This window comes from Papio anubis, chromosome 16, assembly GCF_008728515.1.
Source record: "Papio anubis isolate 15944 chromosome 16, Panubis1.0, whole genome shotgun sequence".
Classification (NCBI taxonomy): Eukaryota; Metazoa; Chordata; class Mammalia; order Primates; family Cercopithecidae; genus Papio; species Papio anubis.
This window is the reverse complement of record NC_044991.1, coordinates 6,947,935-6,975,688: the sequence shown is the minus strand read 5'-3', so window position 1 is coordinate 6,975,688 and position 27,754 is coordinate 6,947,935. Positions and strand designations below refer to the sequence as shown.

The following is a 27,754-nucleotide window of genomic DNA, read 5'->3' as shown; positions in this document are numbered from 1 at the left end:
TTTAGGAATATGGTTCATGGTTAATCTGCTCATAAGTGTCACACCTGTGTGATGGTGACTAGTATATCTGAGTGTTTATGCTTGAAAAATAGGTGTCATTATTGTCTATTTTTTGTGTAAAGTGGTCTCTGAAGTGTTCTATTGTGTTTTTATGTTTCTCAAGTAAATCCCCTTTTAAAAATGTAAATAAATACCTTTAAAACAATTTTTTTTTTTGAGATGAAGTTTTGCTCTTGTTGCCCAGGCTGGAGTGCAATGGTGAGATCTTGGCTCATTGCAAACCTCTGCATCCCGGGTTCAAGTGATTCTCCTGCCTCAGTCTCCTGAGTAGCTGGGATTACAGGCATGCACCACCACACCCGGCTAATTTTGTATTTTAGTAGAGATGGGGTTTCTCCATGTTGGCCAGGCTGATCTCGAACTCCTGACCTCAGGTGATCCACCCACCTTGGCCTCCCAAAGTGCTGGGATTATAGGCATGAGCCACCATGCCAGCCTAAATAATTTTTAAATTATTTTTTCCAGAATTATATTTTCACGATATTGATGTTCTGAGGCTTCAACCTTAAGGATGATGGCATTTGTGTCTTTTGGGGTTATGATCAGCTCCCATTAGTAGCTTCCCCACCCTCAGTGTGACAACCAAAAATATCCGTGACATTGCCAGATATCTCCTGGGAGGAAAAATAGTCCCCATTTGAGAACCACTGTTTTAAAGTAAATAACACTTTAAGTTTAATTCTGACAGCCCCTCTAGACAACGTGCTATCAGACAAGAAAATCCTAAAGAAACAGAAGTAACTTCATGTAAGGGATGAACTCAGAGGCTGCAGCTCTGGAGCAGAGAGGGAGGCTCTGATTACCTGCAAGGCTGCTAACAGGGGCAGTTCATTAAATATTCATAAATCCCCGAGACAGGGACGGGACCCATGAAATAGGAATTAACTCCATGGTATATTTTACTTTACAGTAGAGCACTGCACTTTCAATGAATGTGCCAATATTATAAAGCCTGTTTTTTTCTTAAAGATTCATATAGGGCAATGAATACAGGATATACATCAACATAAAATACTTCTCAGCAAAAAGCTGAATTCTAACATTTCATATTATTAAACATTTTTAGAAACATTTTTGGGCCCCCACCACAATAGATGTGGTATTACAAATCTGAGGTTATAATAGACATTAAAATGAAAACAGAAATAATGACAGACAAATAATCTCCGTGACCCCTGATATCTGGGCCACGCAGACAGTGGCTGGAAAACAAATGAACATATATTGTTCCTTTCCATGTAACACCTAACAAATACACGTGTATATACAATGTTACAAGGATATGCTTAGAGCTGGGGGGCAGTGCTTGCCATGGCGGCCTGTGCGCCTGGAGCCTTTATGGTCCACAGCTGCCTCCACCACACTCTGAGCAGATGATCGAGTTAAGATTGTATCATCTTATGCTTCTCATCTAGAAATTGAGATAATAATTACACCAACCTTATAGTTTAAGGCAGTCTTAAATATGAAAAATTTGTACACGGTAAATCACTACCTAAAAGTTGGCAATTATTCAATGGAGACTAATCGATTATTCAATCAATGCAAAAAAAGGAACACAGATATTCTCTGATCTTTTACATAATATGATATGTGTAACTAAAATTTGTTCCTTTTTTTTTTTTTTTACATACCTATTTCTTTTTGTCAGGGGACCTTTACTGGTAATTTCCAACCCCCGAGGCTCATGAAATGATGTTAGAAACTTCTTCCAGTTGATTTTAGTGGTGGCTTTAAGTCCAAATCTGTATTTAAAAATAACAGCAAAAACATTACTTTAAACATTTTTTCTATAACACTGCATGGATTAGGTACTTAATGTTGAATTGAAAATGGCAGCAATGCATTTATATGAAGTTTCAAATCTAATGTAAACAAAATCACTTAGTAAAATAGTACTATGAATTGATTTTTTAAAGCAAGGAAAAATCAAACTGATATTAGATCTACATGTCTCTATATTGTTAATGGTAGCATACACAGAAGGAAGAATCTAAGGGATTTGATTAAAATAATAATGTCCATAAAATAATTCTTTCAAATTCATCATTTCAGGAGCCTCTATGTTGGGGCGGGGAGGACAATGGCTACCATGGGGTCCACCCTCCAATCCTGAGCCTCTGTGACTACGTTCTTGCCCCAGCAAAGGAACATGGTAGATATGATGGAGGGCAGATCTGGAGATGGAGTGACTCTTCTGGTTTATCCAGGTGGGCCCACGCTAATCCCATACATTCTTAAAATTGGAGAGCTTTTCCTTGCTGCAGCCATCAGAAGACGTGAGGACAGAAGGGCAGAGGTGTGAAGCTGGTGGCTTTGAAAGACAGAGGAAGGGGCTGTGAACTAACAAATGCAGGTGGCTTCTAGAAGCTGGAAAAAGCAAGAAATGAATTTGCCCCCAGATTCCCTAGAAGGAAAAAAGCCCCACTGATTCCTTGATTCTAGCCCAGTGAGACCCATGTTGGGCTTCAACCTATCAAACATGAAGATAATACGTGTTGTTATAAGCCACTAGGCTTGTGTACTTTGTTATGGCAGCAATAGAAAGTCAGTACAGATTTAAAGTCTTAGCAAGAATAATTAATTGGAAAATTGTTCAAAAACACATTTCCAAAGTAAATACGGTCCCATGACTCAGAGTCCAATAATTTCAGAGTTACAAGATGTCTGTGGGAGCAACCTGATGTGAGCATGGGTTTCAGAAAGACCAGAGTACCTGCTCCTGCACTCCCTACTGATGTGACCTCAAACACGCCGCTCACTGTGCTGATTCTGTATTCCTCTCATCTGGAACATGAGAATAACACCACCTACTGGGAGGGTTGTGATAAGGATTAAAGCTAACAGGTCAAAAAGCCTTGGTTGTAGGCTGGAAAACCAGCAAGCGTCCCATCACATACACTGACCTGTGTCACATACACCTTCTGTGACTTACACACTAAACCATACCTATCCTTCCCTAACAGGATGGCAAAAAGTAGTGTGGGCAGAGTTCCTTAGATAATCAATATGAGATCTCAAAGTGGGCATGAAACAGACTGCCCTGTTCTGATTGCTAAAAATTAATGGCTGAGAGCAAACTGGTTAGACAAACAAATTCTTTATCTATATCTGGGGTATTAAAAAATCCAGATAATAGAGGATAAAAGAGTGAATTTTGGGAGAAAATCTTTTGGTGTACTTGAGTCCCAATCCCAGCACAAAAGAGAGAGTGAAGGATGCCTACTCCTCACCTGAAGCCTTGTCAAAAGAGCTGGTTCCACTCAGGGAGCTTGACTCCTGTCCCCTGCAATTGAGGTGGGATGTATCGGCGTCTGACTCCCAGCTAGAAACCTAGCAGGTGAGAGATGAGCTGGCTAGCCATTGGGAACAAAAAGTTTTGGCAGGCGGGGGCGGGTGGTTGGTTGGCTTGCTCTGTCAGAGTCATCAGGAAAGTAACTGCTGAGAGTTTCATGGGCATCAGACGTGGGCCACGTGAGGGAGAGTGGGCCATGTGAGGGAGAGCACGTGCATGCACAAACACAAAGTGGCTTCGTCCTTGCCCAAGAAAGCCACCTGGAGAAATGAACACGCCTTAATAGAGAAGGCTTGCTTTCTCTCTTCCCAGATTCCCAGAGGCTGAGAAGGAAATAGGCAATCAGCGGGGCTAGAGATGCATCTGCCTTCATCAAATGTGAAATCCAAAACCCATCAACCAGCGCTCATGATGGCAAACACCTTGAACACTTGATCAGCCCCGAGAACACAGCTTCAAGCTCACAGCAGTGCCAGTCAAATGAGAACTTTCAGCCTCCCCTTTTGCTCCTCTCCTTCCTCTGTGCATTTCAATTCCTAGAGCATGCAGAAACTTAGTTTACAAAATGAGAAAGAAGAGAAGTGCAAAGTGGGGAAAGGGTGAAGCTGCCATCATGCCGCCTTTACTCGTGCCTGTAACAGGCCCTAACAGGGAGGAAATGCAATTCATGTTTGAATCAAGCTTACATTTTTGACGGCTGTGTGAGATTGGCAGTTGCATGACTAAACTGAGGCTCTTCCTATGATCCAGGACAAACCTGGAAGCAAGATCTGCTCATGTTTTTATCTAGGGGCAAAATAACTAATCCAATTGAGTAAATTTAAAGGGGTAGTGGGAAACACAATTAAGTAGCTGTAAGATGACAGTCCATGAGTCTGCCTAGTTCAACTTAGGTTACAGATCCACCCAGCCAGATATCCACCCATTCATACATCCACATATATACCAAGCTTCACTTAAATTATTGCAATAATCTCCTAATGGGTCTTCTTGTGCCTACTCTTGACTTCCTCCAATATATTTCCATACTTCACCAGCCTGACGTTTTAAAAATGCAAATCCAGCTGGGCGTGGTGGCTCATGCCTGTAATCCCAGCACTTCGGGAGGCTGAGGCGAGAGGATCACAAGGTCAGGAGATCGAGACCATCCTGGCTGTCATGGTGAAACCCTGTCTCTACTAAAAATACAAAAAATTAGCCGGGCGTGGTGGGGGGCACCTGTGGTCCCAGAAACTTGGGAAGCTGAGGCAGGAGAATGGTGTGAACCCAGAAGGTCGAGTTTGCAGTGAGCTGAGATCCCGCCACTGCACTCCAGAGCGAGACTCCATCTCAGAAAAATAATAATAATAAAATAAAAATAAATAAATAATAAAAATGCAAATTCGGGCCGGGCGTGGTGGTTCACGCCTGTAATTTCAGCACTTTAGGAGGCCGAGGCGGGTGGATCATGAGGTCAGGAGATCGAGACCATTCTGGCTAACATGGTGAAACCCTGTCTCTACTAAAAATACAAAAAAAATTAGCTGAACATGGTGGCGGGCGCCTGTAGTCCCAGCTACTTGGGAGGCTGAGGCAGGAGAATGGCGTGAACCTGGGAGGCGGAGCTTGCAGTGAGCCGAGATCATGCCACTGCACTCCTGCCTGGGCGACAGAGGGGGACTCCTTCTAAAAAAAAAAAAAAATGCAAATCCGACCAGATTACTGTCTTGCTTAAAATCTTTCCATGACTTCCCACTGCTCTTAGGATAAAAATGACACTCCTGAAACGTACAAGCCTGCATGGTGTGGCCCTGCTCACCTCCTTAGCCTCGCCCCATGGCATGCTCCCCGGGCTCTCTTAGCACCAGCCACATTGGTCTCTCTGCTCTTCCAAAGAGCTGTACTCTTCCCTGTCCTCGGTCCCTTCTGCTTCTTGCTTCCTTTGCCAACTGCCATGTCGCCCATCATTACCTACTTCCCATACTTTCCTAGTTAATTCTACTCCTCTTTCAGGTCTCAATGCAGTCACTGTTTCCTCAAGGAAGCCTTCCCTGATTTCCACAGCCAGTGCTGTTTTCCCTATTAGACTCTCATTACACTATGTATCCTTCCATTATTACACTTATTATTTAAATATTATTATTATTACATCATCTAATACTTCTATAGCACTTTTGCTATGATTATGATTATGGCAGCTAATACTTGATAAATGGCTCTTTCTACTTCTGCTGCTAGCACTGTGGACATGATCATGAGAAAGAGAGATGGAGACTGATTAATTGATTTTGTTAGGCACACATGGCCACATGTAAACAAGTAGAACATGACTTTGGCTTCATGTACTACTATTCACATAAAAATTTCTTTTTTCATTTTTCTGACTCAAATTTGAGTCTTTCTTCACCAAAATTTGCCAATTACTTTGATATAGTTTGTCAATATTATATATGTTCATCTTAAATTTCAACAAATTGAAAATTAACTTTTTATAATGGAAACTGCAGCTGCTATGAAAAATAAAATCAGCCTCTATATATTATGTTCAGGAAATCGCCTTGCTCTTTGGGGAAAATATCAAAGGAGATCTTCACTTACTATTACATACCAAAATAAATGTAAAAGAGATTAAAAAGTTAAATGTAAAAACTATAACTACAAAAAAAGTAGAAAAAAATCTAGGCATGTGCTAATCTGATACTTTAATAAGAATGAATTTTTAAGCAAAACTTTAAAAATCTCAAACTTACCTATTTAATTACATCAAGATATAAGATTTTTGTATACCATAAACACAAAACAAAATTTAAAAGCTGAACAACAGATTAACAAAATTATAAATATATACAATAAATTGTTAAAATTCTTAAAGCATAAAGTGCTTATACAAATTAATAAGAAAATACTAAAACTTGACTTCTTCCAATAATGGTACAATAAGATCCTACTGGCCCAACCCTCCTCCAGATAATCACAATAAAATCTGGACATAATTATCAAAAGCAGCTATTTGAAAGTACTGTGATCAGAGCAGGAAAAGTCTTGTGGGGAATCCATGCTAAGAGGAGAACTGTGGGGGTGTGGTATTTTCAATGCTTTTAGCCTCAGATGAGGCACTGCAGCATGACGAGTGGCCGGAACATCAGTTAAAAAAATAAATACATAAGTAGCCTTTATGGCCTGGAAAACGAGAAGACTAATCCCAGCCACAAGAGAGAAAGAAGAAATCCTGGAAGAGAAACAGCCAGAGAGGGATCCCCAAATTCTATCTAACTCACCATAATTCTTACTGGCTGCTGAACCTCACCTGCTCAGAATATATACTCAAAATAGCTTAGCTAAACACAAAAGATCTGAACTGAGATCAGAGCTGCCACCCAAGAAACAGAGTATGCAGTTTGAGTCCAACAAGATAATTGACTACTAAAATAACGGAAGGAACATTCATTAGAAAAAAATAACTGAACAAGAGTCTCCACAATTTAGCATTCCAAATGTCCAGGATACACTACAAAAAATATAGCACACAAGAACAACCAGAAAAAATGGAACTCATACTAAGGAGAAGTGAAAATCAACTGAGACAACCCAAATATAGGCATTAACATGCAGGATTTAAAAAGCAATGATTATAACTATCTTCAGTAAAATAAATAAAAATATGCCCACAATAAAGGACAGGACATCTCAGCAGAGAAATAGATACAATAAAAATAACTAAATGGAAATTCTAGAAAAGAAAAATATACTATCTGAAATAAAAAATTTACTGAATAGACTTAACAAAAGAATAGAGAATATAGAAAAGAGTGAGTGAACTTAAATACAGATCAACTAAACCCAACCAGTATGAAGAATACAGAATACACATATATTTATCAAATGAACAGACTTAAAAACATGTTATGTAATACTCGATGGTCTGACATACATGTACGTGGAATCACAGAAGGAGAGGAAAAAGAATGGGACAGAAAAAAATATTTGAAGAAATAAAGGCCAAAATTTCCCCAAGTTTGATTAAAGATACACATTTACAGATTTAAGATACACAACAAACATCAAGCATGATATACATGAAAAAGGCCATGTCTAGGTACAACATAGCTACAAAGCTGAAAGTCAAATTCAAAGGGTAAGTCTCGAATGCAACAAGAGAAAACAGACTGATTAGATACAGAAAGATGCCAATTTAACAGATGACATTTCTTTCAAAACAACAGAAGTGGAAAGATGTGGAAAAATGTCATAAAGTGCGAAAAGAAAGCAAAAAGTTACTCGAAGAGTTTTCATCAAAGAGAACTTCCTTTAAAAATGAAGGAGAAATAAAGATATTTCTAAAGAAGATAAAACTAAGGGAATCCATCATTAGCACACCTATGTACCTCAATAAAGTAAGTTCTTCAGGCTGAAGGAAGACGCTAGCAGATGAAGACCTTGACTCCTCGGAAAGGAATGAAAACAGTGTCAGAAATGGTAAATTTCTGAAAAAAAATACAAAAGTCTTTCTTCTTCCTAATCTCTTTATAGATACTTAAAGGAAAAAATAATAACACCATCTTAAGAGATATGTAACACAGGTCAGTATCTAGTATTCATAGTAGTCCCACCTCATCCACAGTTCTGCCTTCCATGGTTTTTAGCTACCCATAGTCAACCAAGGTCCAAAAATATTAAATGGAAAGTTCCAGAAATAAACAATTCATAAGTTTTAAATTGTACGTCATTCTGAGTAGTGTGATGAAATCCCAGGGTTCTGCTCCATTCTGCCTGGGATGTGAATCATTCCTTTGTTTAGTGTGTCCACACTGTGTACGCCACACACCTGTTAGTCATTCAGTAACCGTCTGGGTTGTCAGGTTAACTGTTGTAATACTGCAGTGCTTGTGTTCAGGCAACCCTTGTTTACTTAATAATGACTCCAAAGCACAGAGTAATGATGCTGGCAATTTGTACATGCCAAAGAAGCTGTAAAGTGCTTCCTTTAAGGGTAAAAGTGAAAGTTCTTGGCCTACTAAGAAAGAAAAAATGTTGTATGCTGAGGTTGTATTCAACAGTAAGAATGAATCTTCCTTCCATAAGATTATGAAGGAGAAATAAGAAATTCATGCTAATTTAGTGGTCACACCTCAAACCGCAAAAGTTATGACACAGTATGTGGTAAGTGTTTAGTTAAAAAAAGGCATTAAGGCCGGGTGCGGTGGCTCACGCCTATAATCCCAACACTTTGGGAGGCTGAGGCCGGCGGAACACGAGGTCAGGAGATCGAAACCATCCTGGCTAACACGGTGAAACCCCGTCTCTACTAAAAAAATACAAAAAAAATTAGCCAGGCGTGGTGGCAGGTGCCTGTAGTCCCAGCTACGCGGGAGGCTGAGGCAGGAGAATGGTGTGAGCCCGGGAGACGGAGCTTGCAGTGAGCCGAGATTGCGCCACTGCACTCCAGCCTGGGAGACAGAGTGAGACTCCGTCTCAAAAAAAAAAAAAAAAAGGCATTAAATTTGTGCGTGGAAGACAATCAGGTTTGGTACTATCTGTGGCTTCAGTCATTCACTGGGATCTTGGAATATATTCCCCATGGATAAGGGGGAACTGCTTTATAAAGGACATGGAGGGCAGGATATAAGCCTATATGCTTGCATAGGTTCTTCATTTTATGTGAAGTGGTACAATATTTACTGCATGTAGACTGGGAACAATTAAGGGTGTATATTACAATTCCCAGAGTGACCATTAAAATTATGCAAAGGGCCGGGCGCGGTGGCTCAAGCCTGTAATCCCAGCACTTTGGGAGGCCGAGACGGGCGGATCACGAGGTCAGGAAATCGAGACCATCCTGGCTAACACGGTGAAACCCCGTCTCTACTAAAAAGTACAAAAAAAAAAAACTAGCCGGGCGAGGTGGCAGGCGCCTGTAGTCCCAGCTACTCGGGAGGCTGAGGCAGGAGAATGGCGTGAACCCGGGAGGCGGAGCTTGCAGTGAGCCGAGATCGCGCCACTGCACTCCAGCCTGGGCGACAGAGCAAGACTCCGTCTCAAAAAAAAAAAAAAAAAAATTATTATGCAAAGAAGTATAGCTAAAAAGACTATAAGAAAATTAAAAAGGAATTCTAAAAAATATTCAAATAATCTAAAAAGAAGGCAAGAGAAAATGAACAAATAAACAGAAACAAAACAAAACAAAAATAGGGGGCAAGGGGATAAAAGGGAGACTCAAACCCAAACATATCAATAATTAACTACTAAAGGAGTAAATATTTTATTAAAAGGTAGAGATTATCAGAATAGATTTCTTTATAAAACAAGATCTAAATTTATGCAGTCACAAGAGAGAAACATTGAATGTAAAGATCCAGATAGGTTGAAAGTAAAAGGACGCTACCTGGAGCCATGTGATCAAGGTCAGCATCAACAGTGACAAGTTATATTGACTCTATGTACCTTCAATATGCTGTGATGAGAATGCCACTTTACTTCAGTGGTTTTTTTCCCTAGAACACACTACTGCAGTCTAATCAGCCAAATCCCAACTGAGGAACATTCTTTAAAATATTTAACCAGTAATCCTCAAAACTTACAAGGTCATCAAAAAACAAAGAAATCTTAAGTAACTGTCATACTCAAGAGGACACTAAGGACACATGATGATTACTAAGTGCTATGGGGCATCCTAGATGATATCCTGGAATAGAAAATAAAAATCAGGGGAAAACTGAGGAAGTATAAATCAATTATAGATGTTAATAATAATGTACCAATATTAGTTCATTAATTTTGAAAAAGGTACCATACTAATGAAAGATAAATAATAGGAAAACTGGGGTGGAGTATACTGAAATTCTCTGTACTGTCTTCACAATAGTTCTTTAAATGTAAAACTGTCCTAAAATTAAAAAAGTTATTTTAAAAAAGGATAATGAAGGAATATTATAAATAGCATTATGCCAATACATTTGACAATTAAGATGAAACAGATAACTCAAATACTGGATCAACACACAGGATTTTAAAAGCAATGATTATAACTATCCTCAATGAAATGAATAAAAATATGTCCACAATAAACCAAAAGAAAGGAAATCTCAGTAGAGAAAATGGACATAATAAAAACAACTAAATGGAAATTCTAGAAGACAAAAATATACTATCTGAAATAAAAAATTTACTGAATAGGCTTAACAAAAGAATGGAGAGGACAGAGAAAAGAGTGAATTAAATATAGATCAACTGAACCCAACCAATATGAATTTAAGAATATAGAATATACATATATTTATAAAATGAATAGACATGAAAACATGTTATTTAATACTAGATGGTCTGATATATATGTACTTGGAGTCACAGAAAGAGAGGAGAGAAAGAATGGGAAAAACTTTTGTCGAAAAACACAAATTACCGAAATGAACCAAGAAGAAAGAGAAAACTCAAATAATTCTATATTAACTGTCTCAATTTATGATTTAAAATATTCCCCAAAACTAACTCCAGGCATAAATGGCTTCTCAGGTGAATTCTATCAAACATTTAAAGAATATAAATAATACCAGGCACAAAGCAGAGTTCGGGAAGGAAACATTTCCCAGCACATGTCAGTGTTACTCTGATCCCAAACTCAGACAAAGATTTTATAAGAAAAGGCAATGTTAGACAAACATCACTCATTTAAAAAGATGAAAAAAATTCTTAATTTAACAAATAGACTCAAGTAATATATGAAAAGGATAATAATATGTTATCACTAAGTGAGGTTTACTCCCAGGATGCAAGGTTGGCTTAACATTTGAAAATCAAGCAATGTAATTTACCATGTTAATAGAATAATGGAGAAAACCTACATGCTCATTAGAACAGACACAGAAAAACCACTTGACAGAATTCAACATACTTGATTAACACTTTCAGCAAACAAGTAATAGAAAATTCCTTAAAATAATAAAGGACATCAACAACAGCAACAACAAAAAAACCCCATGGCTAATATCACACTCAATGGTGTAAAATGGAATGCTTTCTACCTAAGATCAGGAATAAAGCAGGAACGTCTAATATCACCATTTCCATTCAACATTATACTTAACACTCTAGCCAATCCTGGCCAGTAAAACTGCCTAGATAGTAAAATTGTCATAGCCAGTAAAATAAGGCTAGAAAACCAAATAAGAGGCATACAGATGGGGAAGAAAGATGCAAGCTTGCTTTTATTTTTAGATGACTGACTGTATTTAGAAAATACTATGAAATCTACAATAAGAGGACCAGAACTAATTAACCAGTGAGTTTAATAAAGTCATGATATTCAAAGTCAATATACAAACATCAATTGTATTTCTGATTAATAGCCATAAATAGTTGGAAAGTGAAATTTTTTAAAAATTCCATGAACAGTTGCATCAAAAAATAAAAACACTTAAGAATACATTTTAGATATTATATGCAAGATCTGAACATCATAAACAATAAACCTTTGACTAGGAAAATTAAAGACAACTAAATAAGTGGAAAGATGTAGCATGTTTATGGAGTGGAAAACTTAATATTGTTAAAGTGTTAAATGGCAATACTTTTTAATGTATTTATAATCTAAATCCTGGAAGGCTTTCAAAAAAATATACTGACAAACTGATTTTAACATGACTACATAGAAAGGCAAAGAACCTAGAATAGTCAAATGATTTTGAAATAGAAAAACAAGTTTGGAGGACTTACATAATCTAATTTCAAGACTTAACTCTTTAGCTACAGTAATCAAGAAAGCGTAGTACTAATGCAAGAATAGACCTACAGAGACTAAGGAATCCAGAAATATACTCACACTTCTATGGTTAGTTAATTTTCAACAATAGCGCAAAGTAATTCCCTGGAGAAAGGGATGCCTTTTCAACAAATGGTGCTGGAACAATTGGGTATCTGTATGGAAACAGAATTAACCTTGACCTTTACCTCACACCATATACAAAAACTAGAAATGAACCCAAATGCAAAAGCTAAAATTACTAAACTTCTAGTGGTAAACATAGGATTAAATCTTTGTGATATTAGGTTAGGCAAGATTTCTGGGAATAGACACCACCAAAATATTACCCATAAAATTTTGTAAATGGACTTTCTCAAAATTAAAAGGGTTTATATTTCAAAAGAAAGAGTTAAGAAAATGAGAAAGCAAGCCACACTGAGGGAAAATATTTGAAAACATATATCTAATAAAATGCCTATACCCCGTGTATATAAAGAACTCTTACAAATCGGCAATAGGAAAATAACCCGATAAAAATGGACAAATGATTTGTACCATTACTTAACGAAAGAAGATATATTAATGGCAATAATCACATAAAAAGAGGATCAATATCATTAGTCATCAGGAAAATGCAAGTTTAAAACAGACTGAGAAACCTCTACACACCTCTAGAATGGCTAAAATAAAAGACTGGCAATAGCAAGTGTTGGTGAGAATGTGCCACATCTGGAATTGTTACACATTGCTGGTGGAATTGCAAGACGGTAGTCACTTCAAAAAACAGTGACATAGTATCATAAATTTAAACATACACTTACCATGCAATCCAGCAATTTTACTACTAGACATGTACTCACAAGAAATGAAAACACATCCACACAAAGACTTGTATATGAATGGTCATAGCAGTATCTTCTATAATGACCCCAAACTGAAAATAACCCATGCATGTGTCTATCAACTGGTGAGTGTATAAACAAATTGTGGTATATCAATACTAAGGAATACGACTCAGCAATAAAAATTAATGGGATGTTGAGATATGCAAAAACATGGATCAATCTTTAAAACATGTTAAGTCAAAGTGGTCAAACACAAAAGACTACCACTGTATGACTCCATTTATGAGAACTCTTAGAAAAGGTAAAACTATAGTGACAGTGACAGAGAGCAAGTCAATGGTTGCTGGAGGTGGGGGTCACAGGAATGGATTAATTACACAGGGCAAATGTAAAATTTTAGGGCTATGAAGTGTTCTAAATCTTGACTGCAGTAGTGGTTACATAAACAATTGCAAAAGCCCATTAATCTATATGCTTAAGAATGAATTTATAATTTATACCTCCATAAAGCTAGGACCAAAATTTTTAGACATAGAAAATGGACAAATGACATAAACAATTGTTTACAGAGGAAGTACAGAAAACTTTCAAACGCAAAAAATGTGCAACCTCAATATAAATCAAGGACATGTAAATCAAAACACAATGAGAAGCTGTGCTTTTGCCTATCAAATCAGCCAGGGTGTTTAAATGGCAGTGTTCAGTGCTGGCAAGAAGCATCCCTGTGAACTTCCGGCGTAAGAATAAATTAACACCTTTCTGAGTGTTAATTTAGCATTATGTAATGTAAACCTTAAAAATGTTCAAACACTTTGACTCGAGGGTTAATAAAACATCATGGAGCCATTAAAAATTAATTTCAAAGGTTTCTTTAATGACATGAAAAATACTCCTGATATAATATTCTATGAGAAAACAGAATGTAATTTATACCTCATATGGTCTCAACTATGTTAAGTATGTACATGAGTGTATGTACATACATGCACAAAAGAAATTCTGGAAGGAAATATATCACAATATTAATAGTAGCTATCTCTGACTATTATAATTATGGTAGCTCATTTTTTTCCTTTATAGTTTCCTTTATTGTCCAGTTTCCATGGCTTTTATAATCAGCATGAATAAACACAATTTTCAAAAATAAAAAATCAGCAGGTAATTTTGCTAAAAATCACATGAATAACCATCCTTAACCAAAGTCACAAAGATAACAGCTGATTATTTTGCTCCTAAAAGTGTCCCAGGGGCTCCTTTTATTGTCTCAGGCAGCAAGCAGCTATCCCTCTGGATTCTGACATTGGGAACCAAGTATCATTCCCAGTCAATCTTTCCTATCCTATGAATCCAAGTAGAGACATCGCAGCATATGACTTCATATACGGAGAGGGCAGAAGAAACATACAGACTTGTCACACTGTTCCCAAAGAGCCTCTAATCCATTCGACAGACAGATAGTGTCAGAAGAGGTAGCAAAGGGTGACAGAGGCAGAGAGACTGATCACATTGGTCACAGGGACCCATGGGAATTCATGATCTTTTGCCCAGGTTATAGACCCAGAGCCCCTTAACTGAGGGGGAGTTTGGATACCTTTGAAGAACACTCTGCAGTATAGCCATAGGTACATGCTGAGTCAGCTTCCCCAGAAAACTGCTGCTTGTTCATGGGCTTTCATGGTGGCAGAAATGGAGACAGTGTGTTGGTTTGAAAACATGAACTTCCTGTCACTAAAGCTGAGCTGGCACTGCTCTGCCAAGTGTCCAACCTGTCAATAGCAGAGGCCAACACTGAGCCCTCAGCCCAGTCCCTTTCTCTGGGTGGACTTTGCAGACAGCTGGTAAAGATTACACTGGATCCCTGCCATCACGGAGGGGGCAAGAGTAAAATCCAAGATTTGTGGGGATTTGTGTACATACACATCCCAGACTCAAATCGGGCTTCCTTGTTCGAAATGCTTCTGCCCATTACTGTCATTTGTGAAGCCTCAGGATGCTGTATCCATCACCAAGATATCCCATGCAATACAGCCTTTACCCAAGGAGCTAATTGGTTGGGTGAAGAAGGTATGGCAATGGTCTAAGACCCACAAAATTCAATTGTCTTACCACATACCCCGTATCACCCAGCATAGGTGACATCATAGAATGGTTGAATACTTTGCTGATGACTCAATTACAGAACTGGCTAAGAGGAAATGTCCTGTGAAGTTAGGGTGCTGTGCTTCAGGATGCATTATATGCCTTCACCCAGCTGTGGCTGCTCAATAAAGAGAACCCCAAGGACTGAGTTCCCCAAGGAAAGGTGGGTAACTCACCAGGTGAACAATGCCGCCCAGCAAAGATGCTGACAGAGAAAGGGAGACATAGAATGGGAAGTAGAGGAAGGGCATTACAATTATCAACCTAGATCTCATGACCAGCTACAATTACGTGAGTTTTAGCAGCTCAATTGAATGTGGCTTCTGTTTTCCTATTCCCTCCACTGCCGTATACAAAAAGCACTGGTTAAAAGAACATTTTAGATTCTGGGTGGAGGCATAACAGGATTGACTCTCCCTGGAATAACAGGGCAGCTGGCAGGGCTTTGAGTAGCTCCTCTTTGGAGAATACAAGGTTTTCATCCCTAAAAGGATGCTGAGGCTAGGAGGGCTTGACTGCACTGGATATTCTTTATCTGTTCATCTGGATCCACTTTCTGCTGTTATCTACTCTGCACGACACATGGGTGGGTTGCTTTAACTGGACTCTCGGCTTTCGGTTGGTTTTGGCCAGTGTGAGGCACCAGCAGGAGGTTGGAAGGTGAGAGGAGAAAGAAGGTGAACTACTTATTCCCCCAGTTCCTGCCCTGCTGGGCAGCAGCTTGGCAATGGTCATGTTCTTCTCCCTAAGACCTCATCCCCTGAGGGCAACCCTGTCCTCATTCATTTCAGTAACTGCTCCCTCTCTTGCCCCTTCAGGCCTGGGAGGGATCCTGGCTTCCCCCGGTTTGTATCCCTGAGATGCTTCCTCAACTACTGACCTTACCTGAACCTGTCTTCGCTTGGGTAAAAGATCCTTTAATAAACTCACATCAGTCACTCTTTATAGTGTGCCATCTGTTTGCTGCCTGGACTCTGACCAATGTAATGTCCAAATTAAGAAGACCATGATAAGGATACAGAATGATTCCATCACCCCCAAGACTTCCCCATGTTTCTCCTTTGGAGTCACACCCTCGCCTAACCCACAGCCCTGTTAACCACTGATATTTTCTCCTTTTCCAAAATATCATATAAATAGAAGAGATCCTAAACATGTGGGTTACCAAGGTTTCAGTAATAACTGAAAATATATCCCAGAGTTTTGCTTCTACACTTCATATAATTTAGCCTAAATGGCTTATTTTTTCTGTTTGCATGGTTTCCGCCATGCTACTATTGTTACCAGCGTGAATGGGAATATTCTTAACAGGAGAATGTGAGTGAAGACCTGCTCACATGATGGAAGGATGATGTGTGGTCTCCGGTGAATATGTAAGTTACAAGTTATAGCATTCATTTATTTCATCATCTCAACTCTTCCTTAAACCTCATCATATTTAAACACAGGTTTTATTTTTGACAGATCTATTTTATATGAAAAACTAGGCAACATTGAAAAGCACAGCATGTTAGTCAAAGGGTCAAGTTAGCAGTTCAATTAACGTCTACCCTTTTATTAAGAAAACACTACACACATGATCATATACACACAGAGAAAACAGCTTTTAAAGTCTAAAATATTATTTCGATCTAGATTTTTATGTCTCATTACCAAGCTGTTCGGGTTTAAAATTTAAGCCCTAGATATTGTATATTTTAAAAATATCAAGCTCAAAAAGATATCTGTTTTTTGTACAATCCATTCTTAAATTGGACGGTAAGAATAGGCACTCTCAAATCACTTTGTTAGGCATGAGATTTTAGATTTTATTTTACTTCCTTCTTTACTCTTTCTTGTATTATTTGCCTTTAGAAAAAAAAAAAAACCTATAGCATATATTTAAATTGTACTTCTTAAGTTAAAATGCAGTAAGCCTGACTTTTTCTCTTGGTGTACAGTTGTATGAGTTTAACACATGCGTAGATTCATGCAGATTCCTACACGCAGGAGACAGAATGACAGAACAGTCCCCTAGTGCTGCACCTGTGGAGACTCACCTTCCCTCACCTCCAACCCTAGCAAATCACTGGCTTTTTCTCCATCCTTATTGTTTTGCCTTTTCCAGAATATCTTGCAAATAGAATCCTACTGTAGCCACCTTGAGACTGGTTTCTTTCACTTAGCACAATGTCTTTGATGAGATTCATCCATGTTGTGCATATCAACATGGCTTATTCCTTTTTATTGATGAGAAATATTTCATTGCATAGCTTTACCAGTTTGTTTATTAATTCATCTGCTGAATTACGTTTGAGTTTTTTCCAGTTTCAAGTGATCATGAATAGAGCTACTATAAATATTTGTGCACGGGTTTTTAAATGAACTCTTAAATATTTTTAAAATACAAAACATATGAAATTTAATATAAGATAAATAAAACAGTCTATTTCAATAAAAGATAGCCTCATCCTGGTAAATCAACAAAATATGAAACCTAAATCTGGAAGATGGATGAATGTTTTTTGTGATCCTCTGAGTGCAAAGGTAGATTTGCTGTCTTCTGGTAATACCAGGTGTTCTGACTCCACCACTTTGTCCCTGGGGCTTGAGAGGGTAGCAAAAGAAAGAGAAACACAGTGCTACCCAGTGGGCCAGGGCAACCCCCAGTACCACTCACTGCACAGCACTATTCCCCTCCTCTAATTCATTGTTCTTAGTCCAATATTTCATGGCAGAATTCAGCAGATTCTGCTTTCTTAGGAGATGACATTATTAGTCATAAGTTCTCAACAATCACCATCTAGACTCAAGAAATAGGTTAAAAACAAATAACTCTGAACGTATGAGGAACTCAATGTTCTCTGTAAAAACATAAAAGAAAATAAAAAGGCAATTGGATGGACCATTGTAGACAGGTCATTGTATAGAAATGCCCATGTAAAACAGAAATTTAGATTGATGAAACAGAATAAAAAAATACAAATTGGACCAAATTATTTATAAGAATTTAATATATGGCAAAACAGACACTAAAAACAATGGGGGAAATAACATATTATTTAATAAATGATGGTGGGAAAATAGATTATCTATTTGGAAAAAAAATTTTTTTTAATTTGGACACCTGCCTCATATTAGGATAAAGTATTTTGTTTTGTTTTAAACAATAAGAAAAACAAGGAGAGTCACAGATTTGTTATCAAGCCTGGGTAAGAATGATGAATTTACAGATCTTAAGCAATAAAAGACATTCAGAAGAAGATGCATGTATTTGATTATGTTAAAATGTAAACTTCAAAACAGTGAGGTATCATATAATGAAAGGGAAATAACAGGCTAAGAAAAGTAGCTGCAGTACTTATGACAGAAAAGGGTTACCTTTTAATAATTATCTAATTATTTTAAAATACTAAACAAAAAGGTGACAAAATTAACTTAACCAAGGGGGGGGGTCCCACTAATCAATTAGGACGTGAAGAGAAGAGGAGACCCAGTCAGTGCCCAGGTACATGGGAAGGTCCAGCCTCAGACACTACGAGAAATAGAAATTAAAACAATCACAAGGCACTACTTTACACCTCATGAGTTATCAATATTTTAAAACAATGTTAATATTCAGTGCTGGGAAGAATATGAAAGTAGAACATTCACATAATGTTGATGGCAATGTGAATCACTACTCTCTTGAGAGAACAATTTGGCAGTCCTTATAAAATATAATAAAAGGGAGAGGTGAAGTCAGCAAGATGACAGAATTGTCGGTCCCAGGCTACACTACTCCCTCACAGAAAGTTCAGCTAGCAACCATTCACAGACAGGAACACCTTGGTGGAAACACCCCAAATTGGAAATAGGCCTGAATCACTTGTGTGGTTCACAGAAAAAAAAGCACATAAAAAAGGTAGAAGAAATGGTCTTGTTTTAACTGCATTCCCCTAAGTCGATAAAGTACCACACAGAAAGTGTTTCCCAGGAAGAGCAGTTTCTACAGAGGGAAAAGGCAGCTGGAGGTGGACGCCCAGTTTTCTGGCATTCCAAGATGCTTCCCAGGAAGCCCATTCCCATCTCACCTCAAAGGCAACACAGGGAAATGGCATGGCTAGACGTCAGGTAGAAACAAAGCAAGGAGACAAAGTGGGAGCTCTGTGTATCTGCCAACAGTGGTGCCCAATCAGAGGTACCATCTAACTGCATATCACACCTGAAAAGCTGAGCTGATAACTCCCAGAAGTAAAAAGAAGTTCTACTTGGCTTGAATCCATAGATGGCCAGCCTCCAAAACCAGCCTTAGACCCTACCCTGGGGCTTTTAGACCCTATCCAGGCAGGAAAATTACTACCACGTTGAATTTCAGCAAAGAGCAGAGGCTAGATATGCCATACCCAGTACTTTAAACAATATTCAGCCCAGCCTCAAAGCCCACCCCAAGGACCCACATAGGCAGGAAGGCAAACGTGAACTGTGCATTTCTATTAGAGTAAAGTGTCAGCTCCCATCCATCCCTACCAGCAATTTCATCTAACCCTGGGACCCTTCCTGCAACCCCGTCCAACTGTTGAACTGAAATAGCAGTACTACGTGGCCAGGAAATCTACCCTGTGGCCCAGCCCAATCTGAGGCAATTGTAATGTCCATCCAGCAGCTCAGCCTGATTACTGAGCCCAGCTTGGCTGCCCCACCTGAACTTAGAGCCAACACAGTAGCCCAGCCATCTAGAACACCCAAAAGCAAGCTCTGTCTGCCCATGGTCATTACCAGCTGTCCTATACAGAATCACAAGCTAGACTGAATAATGAATGTCTATCTCTGCCAAAGAACACCTGTAAAAGCCAAAAAAGGTGGTTGTCTCTTTGAATGCATGGATACCAACACAATGACAGAAGATAACAGACCCAAAAAATCTTGACACTTCCAAAATAAACTAACAAAGCTCAAACAATGCACCCTAAAGAAAGAATGATGTATTAAATGATAGACAAGGAATTCAGAATAATCCTCTTAAAGTTCAGTGAGCTACAAGAATACAAAGACTAAAGAATAAAATAAAACTTGGAAAGCAATACATGAACAAAATTAAAGGTTTGACAAAGAAATAGAAACAATTTTTAAAACCTAAATAGAAATCCTAGAGATGAAGAATACAATAACTGAACTGAAAAAAAAATGCAACCAAAAGCTTCAACAGCCTGCTCATTTGGGCTGAAGAAGGAATCAATGAGCTTGAAGATAACATTTGAAATTATCCAATCAGAGGAACAAAAGGAAAAAAAGAATAAAAATGGATGAAAAAAACCTATGGGAATTATGGGACACCATCAAAGGACCTAATATATACATAATAGAAATTCAAGAAGCAGAAGAAAAAAAGCCTAGAAAGCATATTTAAAGAAATAATGACTGAAAACTTTCCTAATTTGGGAATAGATACCAGTATTCCCAAGTTACAGGAAGCACAGAGGTCTCTAATGAAATTCAACCCAAAGAGGAGGTCGCCAAGACAACATAATAATCAAACTATCAAAAATCAAATACAAAGAAAAAACCCTGAGAGTAGCAAGAGATTAAAAAATATATCACATACAAAGAGGTACCAACATGACAATCAGCAGATTTCTCCACAGAAACAGGAGAGAGTGGGATAATACATTCAGATGGTTAATGGGGAAAAAAACCCTGACAATCAAGAATACTTCACCCAGAAAAGCTGTTTTTCAGAGATGATTGAGAAATAAAACTTTCCCAGACATACAACAGCTAAGGGAATTCATCACTACTAGCCTGCCTCACAGGAATTGCTAAAGAGAATTCTTTAAGTTGAAACAAAAGGCTGCTAATTATTAACATAAAAGTTATAAAAACACAAAACTCAATGGTATAAATATTACACAGTCATGTTTAGAATACTCTAGGACTGAAATGGTGATGTGTAAAGTGACTGTATCTTTAGTACGAATTTTAAAAGGAATTTAAAAGACAGAACTACTAATAACAACTATAATTAGAATAAATTGTCCAGAAATACATAGGATTATGTAAATTTTGAAATCAAAAACATAAAATGAGGGGGATAAAAGTGTAGATGTGCTGTATGCAATCAAAGTTAGGTTGTTATCATTATGAAATGGACTATGCAAGTATAAAATTTCTATGCAAGCCTCATGGTAACAACAAAACAAAAATCTATAGTAGACGCACAAAACAAAAATAGAAAGCATACCATTACAGAAAACCATTAAACCACAAAAGAACATACCAAGAGAGGAAGAAAGAAATAAAGTACCTACAAAACAACCAGAAAACAGTTAACAAAATGGTAGTAGTAAGTTCTTCCCTATCCATAATTACTATGGATGTAAATGGATTACATTCTCCAATAAAAAGACATAGAGTGACCAACTCTATGCTGCCCACAGGAGACTTGCCTCACTTTTAAGGACATACATAGACTAAAAGTAAAGGGACGGAAAAAGATATTCCATGCAAATGGAAACCGAAAGAGAAAGGATAGCTATACTTACATCAGACAAAATAGACTTTAAGTCAAAAATTGTAAAAAGAAACAAAGGACATTAAATAATGATACAGGGGTCACTTCATCAAGATGCTTTAATAATTACAAATTTATATGCACTTAACATCAGAGCACCTAAATATAGAAAGCAAATATTACAGGATCTGAAGGGAGGGACAGATTGCAATATAATAATAGTAGGGGATTTAAATACCCCCCTTTCAATAATGGACAGATCATCCAGACAGAAAATTAATAAGGAAACACTGGACTTGAACAACACTTTAGACCAAGGAGATCTAATAAATATACAGAACATTCTATCTTACAGCAACAGAATATACATTCATCTTAAGCGCACACAGAACATTCTCCAGATAGATCAGATAGTAGGCCACAAGACAAGTCTTAGCACATTTAAGAAGACTGAAATCATACCACATACCTTTTCTGACCACAGTGATATAAAACTAGAAACCAATAACGGGGAATTTTGAAAGAAAAATCACAAATACATGGAAAGTAAACAATATGCTCCTGGACAACCAACAGAAAATAAATAACAACAAACAATAAAGAAATTACAGTGGAAGATGGCCAAATAGGAACAGCTCCAGCCTCCAGCTCCCAGCGTGAGTGACACAGAAGACGGGCGATTTCTGCATTTTCAACTGAGGTACCGGGTTCATCTGACTGAGGCATGTCAGACAGTTGGCGCTGGTCGGTGGATGCAGCCCGACCAGTGAGAGCCGAAGCAGGGCGAGGCATCGCCTCACCTGGGAAGCACAAGGGGGAAGGGAATTCCTTTTCCTAGCCAAAGGAAACTGAGACACACAACACCTGGAAAATTGGGTAACTCCCACCCTAATACTGCGCTTTACCAAGGGTCTTAGCAAACGGCACACCAGGAGATTATATCCCACACCTGGCCCAGAGGGTTCCACACCCACAGAGCCTCCCTCATTGCTAGCACAGCAGTCTGAGATCTAACTGTAAGGTGGCAGTGAGGGGTGCCCTCCATTGCTGAGGCTTAAGTAGGCAAACAAAGCCACTGGGAAGCTCGAATTGGGTGGAGCCCACCACAGCTCAAGGAGGCTGGCCTGCCTCTGTAGACTCCTCCTCTGGGGACAGGGCATAGCTAAACAAAAAGCAGCAGAAACCTCGGCAGAGGTAAATGCCCCTGTCTGACAGCTTTGAAGAGAGCAGTGGATCTCCCAGTACGGAGGTTGAGATCTGAGAATGGACAGACTGCCTGCTCAAGTGGGTCCCTGACCCCTGAGTAGCCTAACTGGGAGACATCCCCCACTAAGTGCAGACTGACACCTCACACCTCACATGGCAGGGTACACCCCGAGACGAAGCTTCCAGAGCAAGAATCAGACAGCAACACTCACTGTTTAGCAATATTCTATCTTCTGCAGCCTCCGCTGCTGATACCCAAGCAAACAGGGTCTGGAGTGGACCTCAAGCAAACTCCAACAGACCTACAGCTGAGGGTCCTGACTGTTAGAAGGAAAACTAACAAACAGAAAGGACACCCACACCAAAATCCCAACAGTACGTCACCATCATCAAAGACCAAAGGCAGATAAAACCACGAAGATGGGGAAAAAGCAGAGCAGAAAAGCTGGAAATTCAAAAAATCAGAGCGCATGTCCCCCTTCAAAGGAATGCAGCTCATCACCAGCAATGGAACAAAGCTGGATGGAGAATTACTTTGACGAGTTGAGAGAAGAAGGCTTCAGTTGATCAAACTTCTCAGAGCTAAAGGAGGAACTACGTAACCAGTGCAAAGAAACTAAAAACCTTGAAAAAAGAATGGACGAATGGATAACTAGAATAATCAATGCAGAGAAGATCTTAAAAGAACTGATAGAGATGAAAATCATAACACGAGAACTACGTGACAAATGCACAAGCTTCAGTAAGTGACTCAATCAACTGGAAGAAAGAGTATCAGCTATTGAAGATCAAATGAATGAAATGAAGCGAGAAGAGAAGTGTAGAGAAAAAAGAGTGAAAAGAAATGAACAAAGCCTCCAAGAAATATGGGATTATGTGAAAAGACCAAATCTACATCTGATTGGTGTGCCTGAAAGTGACGGGGAAAATGGAACCAAGTTGGAAAACACTCTGCAGGATATCATCCAGGAGAACTTCCCCAACCTAGTAAGGCAGGCCAACATTCAAATTCAGGAAATACAGAGAATGCCACAAAGATACTCCTCGAGAAGAGCAACTCCAAGACACATAATTGTCAGATTCACCAAAGTTGAAATGAAGGAAAAAATGTTAAGGGCAGCCACAGAGAAAAGTCAGGTTACACACAAAGGGAAGCCCATCAGACTAACAGCAGATCTCTCGGCAGAAACTCTCCAAGCCAGAAGAGAGTGGGGGCCAATATTCAACATTCTTAAAGAAAAGAATTTTAAACCCAGAATTTCATATCCAGCCAAACTAAGTTTCATAAGTGAAGGAGAAATAAAATCCTTTACGGACAAGCAAATGCTTAGAGATTTTGTCACCACCAGGCCTGCCCTACAAGAGATCCTGAAAGAAGCACTAAACATGGAAAGGAACAACAGATACCAGCCATTGCAAAAACATGTCAAAATGTAAAGTCCATCGACGCTAGGAAGAAACTGCATCAACTAGTGACCAAAATAACCAGTTAATATCATAATGACAGGGATCAAGTTCACACGTAACAATATTAACCTTAAATGTAAATGGACTAAATGGTCCAATTAAAAGACAGAGACTGGCAAACTGGATAAAGAGTCAAGACCCATCAGTTTGCTGTATTCAGGAGACCCATCTCACATGCAGAGATACACATAGGCTCAAAATAAAGGGATGGAGGAAGATCTACCAAGCAAATGGAAAACAAAAAAAAGCAGGGGTTGCAATCCTAGTCTCTGATAAAACAGACTTTAAACCATCAAAGATCGAAAGAGACAAAGAAGGCCATTACATAATGGTAAAGAGATCAACTCATTAGGAAGAGCTAACTATCCTAAATATATATGCACCCAATACAGGAGCACCCAGATTCATAAAGCAAGTCCTTAGAGACTTACAAAGAGACTTAGACTCCCATACAATAATAATGGGAGACTTCAACACCCCACTGTCAACATTAGATAGATCAACGAGACAGAAAGTTAACAAGGATATCCAGGAATTGAACTCAACTCTGCACCAAGCAGACCTAATAGAAATCTACAGAACTCTCCACCCTAAATCAACAGAATATACATTCTTCTGAGCACCACATCGCACTTATTCCAAAATTGACCACATAGTTGGAAGTAAAGCACTCCTCAGCAAATGTAAAAGAACAGAAATTATAACAAACTGTCTCTCAGACCACAGTGCAATCACACTAGAACTCAGGACCAAGAAACTTAATCAAAACCGCTCAACTACATGGAAACTGAATAACCTGCTCCTGAATGACTACTGGGTACATAACGAAATGAAGGCAGAAATAAAGATATTCTTTGAAACCAATGAGAACAAAGATACAACATACCAGAATCTCTGGGACACATTTAAAGCAGTGTGTAGGGGGAAATTTATAGCACTAAATGCCCACAAGAGAAACCTGGAAAGATCTAAAATTGACACCCTAACATCAAAATTAAAAGAACTAGAGAAGCAAGAGCAAACACATTCAAAAGCTAGCAGAAGGCAAGAAATAACTAAGATCAGAGCAGAACTGAAGGAGATAGAGACACAAAAAACCCTCCAAAAAAATCAATGAATCCAGGAGCTGGTTTTTTGAAAAGATCAACAAAATTGATAGACTGCTAGCAAGACTAATAAAGAAGAAAAGAGAGAAGAATCAAATAGACGCAATAAAAAATGATAAAGGGGATATCACCACCGACCCCACAGAAATACAAACTACCATCAGAGAATACTATAAAAACCTCTACGCAAATAAACTAGAAAACCTAGAAGAAATGGATAATTTCTGGGACACTTGAACTCTCCCAAGACTAAACCAGGAGGAAGTTGAATCCCTGAATAGACTAATAGCAGGCTCTGAAATTGAGGCAATAATTAATAGCCTGTCGACCAAAAAAAGTCCAGGACCAGACAGATTCACAGCCGAATTCTACCAGAGGTACAAGGAGGAGTTGGTACCATTCCTTCTGAAACTATTCCAATCAACAGAAAAAGAGGGAATCCTCCCTAACTCATTTTATGAGGCCAATATCATCCTGATACCAAAGCCTGACAGAGATACAACAAAAAAAGACCAATATCCCTGATGAACCAATATCCCTGATGAACATCGATGCAAAAATCCTCAATAAAATACTGGCAAACAGAATCCAGCAGCACATCAAAAAGCTTATCCACCATGATCAAGTGGGTTTCATCCCTGGGATGCAAGGCTGGTTCAACATATGCAAATCAATAAACGTAATCCAGCATATAAACAGAACCAAAGACAAAAACCACATGATTATCTCAATAGATGCAGAAAAGGCCTTTGACAAAATTCAACAGCCCTTCATGCTAAAAACTCTCAATAAATTTGGTATTGATGGAAAGTATCTCAAAATAATAAGAGCTATTTATGACAAACCCACAGCCAATATCATACTGAATGGGCAAAAACTGGAAGCATTCCCTTTGAAAACTGGCACAAGACAGGGATGCCCTCTCTCACCACTCCTATTCAACATAGTGTTGGAAGTTCTGGCTAGGGCAATCAGGCAAGAGAAAGAAATAAAGGGTATTCAGTTAGTAAAAGAAGAAGTCAAATTGTCCCTGCTTGCAGATGACATGATTGTATATTTAGAAAAACCCACTGTCTCAGCCCCAAATCTCCCTAAGCTGATACGCAACTTCAGCAAAGTCTCAGGATACAAAATCAATGTGCAAAATTCACAAGCATTCTTATATACCAGTAACAGACAAACAGAGAGCCAAATCATGAATGAACTCCCATTCACAATAGCTTCAAAGAGAATAAAATACCTAGGAATCCAACTTACAAGGGATGTAAAGGACCTCTTCAAGGAGAACTACAAACCACTGCTCAGTGAAATAAAAGAGGACACAAACAAATGGAAGAACATACCATGCTCATGGATAGGAAGAATCAATATTGTGAAAATGGCCATAATGCCCAAGGTAATTTATAGATTCAATGCCATCCCCATTAAGCTACCAATGATTTTCTTCACAGAATTGGAAAAAACTGCTTTAAAGTTCATATGGAACCAAAAAAGACCCTGCATTGCCAAGACAATCCTAAGCCAAAAGAACAAAGCTGGAGGCATCATGCTACCTGACTTCAAACTATACTACAAGGCTACAGTAACCAAAACAGCATGGTACTGGTACCAAAACAGAGATATAGACCAATGGAACAGAACAGAGCCCTCAGAAATAATACCACACATCTGCAGCCATCTGATCTTTGACAAACCTGACAAAAACAAGAAATGGGGAAAGGATTCCCTATTTAATAAATGGTGCTGGAAAATTGGCTAGCCATAAGTAGAAAGCTGAAACTGGATCCTTTCCTTACTCCTTATACGAAAATTAATTCAAGATGGATTAGAGACTTAAATGTTAGACCTAAAACCATAAAAACCCTAGAAGAAAACCTAGGTAATACCATTCAGGACATAGGCATGGGCAAGGACTTCATGTATAAAACACCAAAAGCAACGGCAACAAAAGCCAAAATTGACAAATGGGATCTAATTAAACTAAAGAGCTTCTGCACAGCAAAAGAAACTACCATCAGAGTGAACAGGCAACCGCCAGAATGGGAGAAAATTTTTGCAATCTACTCATCTGACAAAGGGCTAATATCCAGAACCTATAAAGAACTCAATCAAATTTACAAGAAAAAAACAAACAACCCCATCAAAAAGTGGGCAAAGGATATGAAAAGACACTTCTCAAAAGAAGACATTCATACAGCCAACAGACACATGAAAAAATGCTCATCATCACTTGCCATCAGAGAAATGCAAATCAAAACCACAATGAGATACCATCTCACACCGTTAGAACGGCAATCATTAAAAAATCAGGAAACAACAGGTGCTTGAGAGGATGTGGAGAAATAGGAACACTTTTACACTGTTGGTGGGATTGTAAACTAGTTCAATCATTGTGGAAAACAGTGTAGCAATTCCTCAAGGATCTAGAACTAGAAATACCATTTGACCCAG

General features: G+C 38.5%; 1 protein-coding gene across 7 annotated transcripts in view; it reads right to left on the bottom strand.

The window, feature by feature from the left end:
• EFCAB6 (EF-hand calcium binding domain 6) overlaps positions 1-27,754 on the bottom strand; it is a 306,691-nt gene that overhangs the window by 164,309 nt on the left and 114,628 nt on the right. For all 7 annotated transcript variants that reach the window (XM_003905667.4, XM_031656221.1, XM_021921653.2 and 4 more), the window contains one exon: positions 1,695-1,805. In XM_003905667.4, coding sequence (XP_003905716.2) covers positions 1,695-1,805 — 111 coding nt within the window. The remainder of the gene's footprint in view (positions 1-1,694; positions 1,806-27,754) is intronic.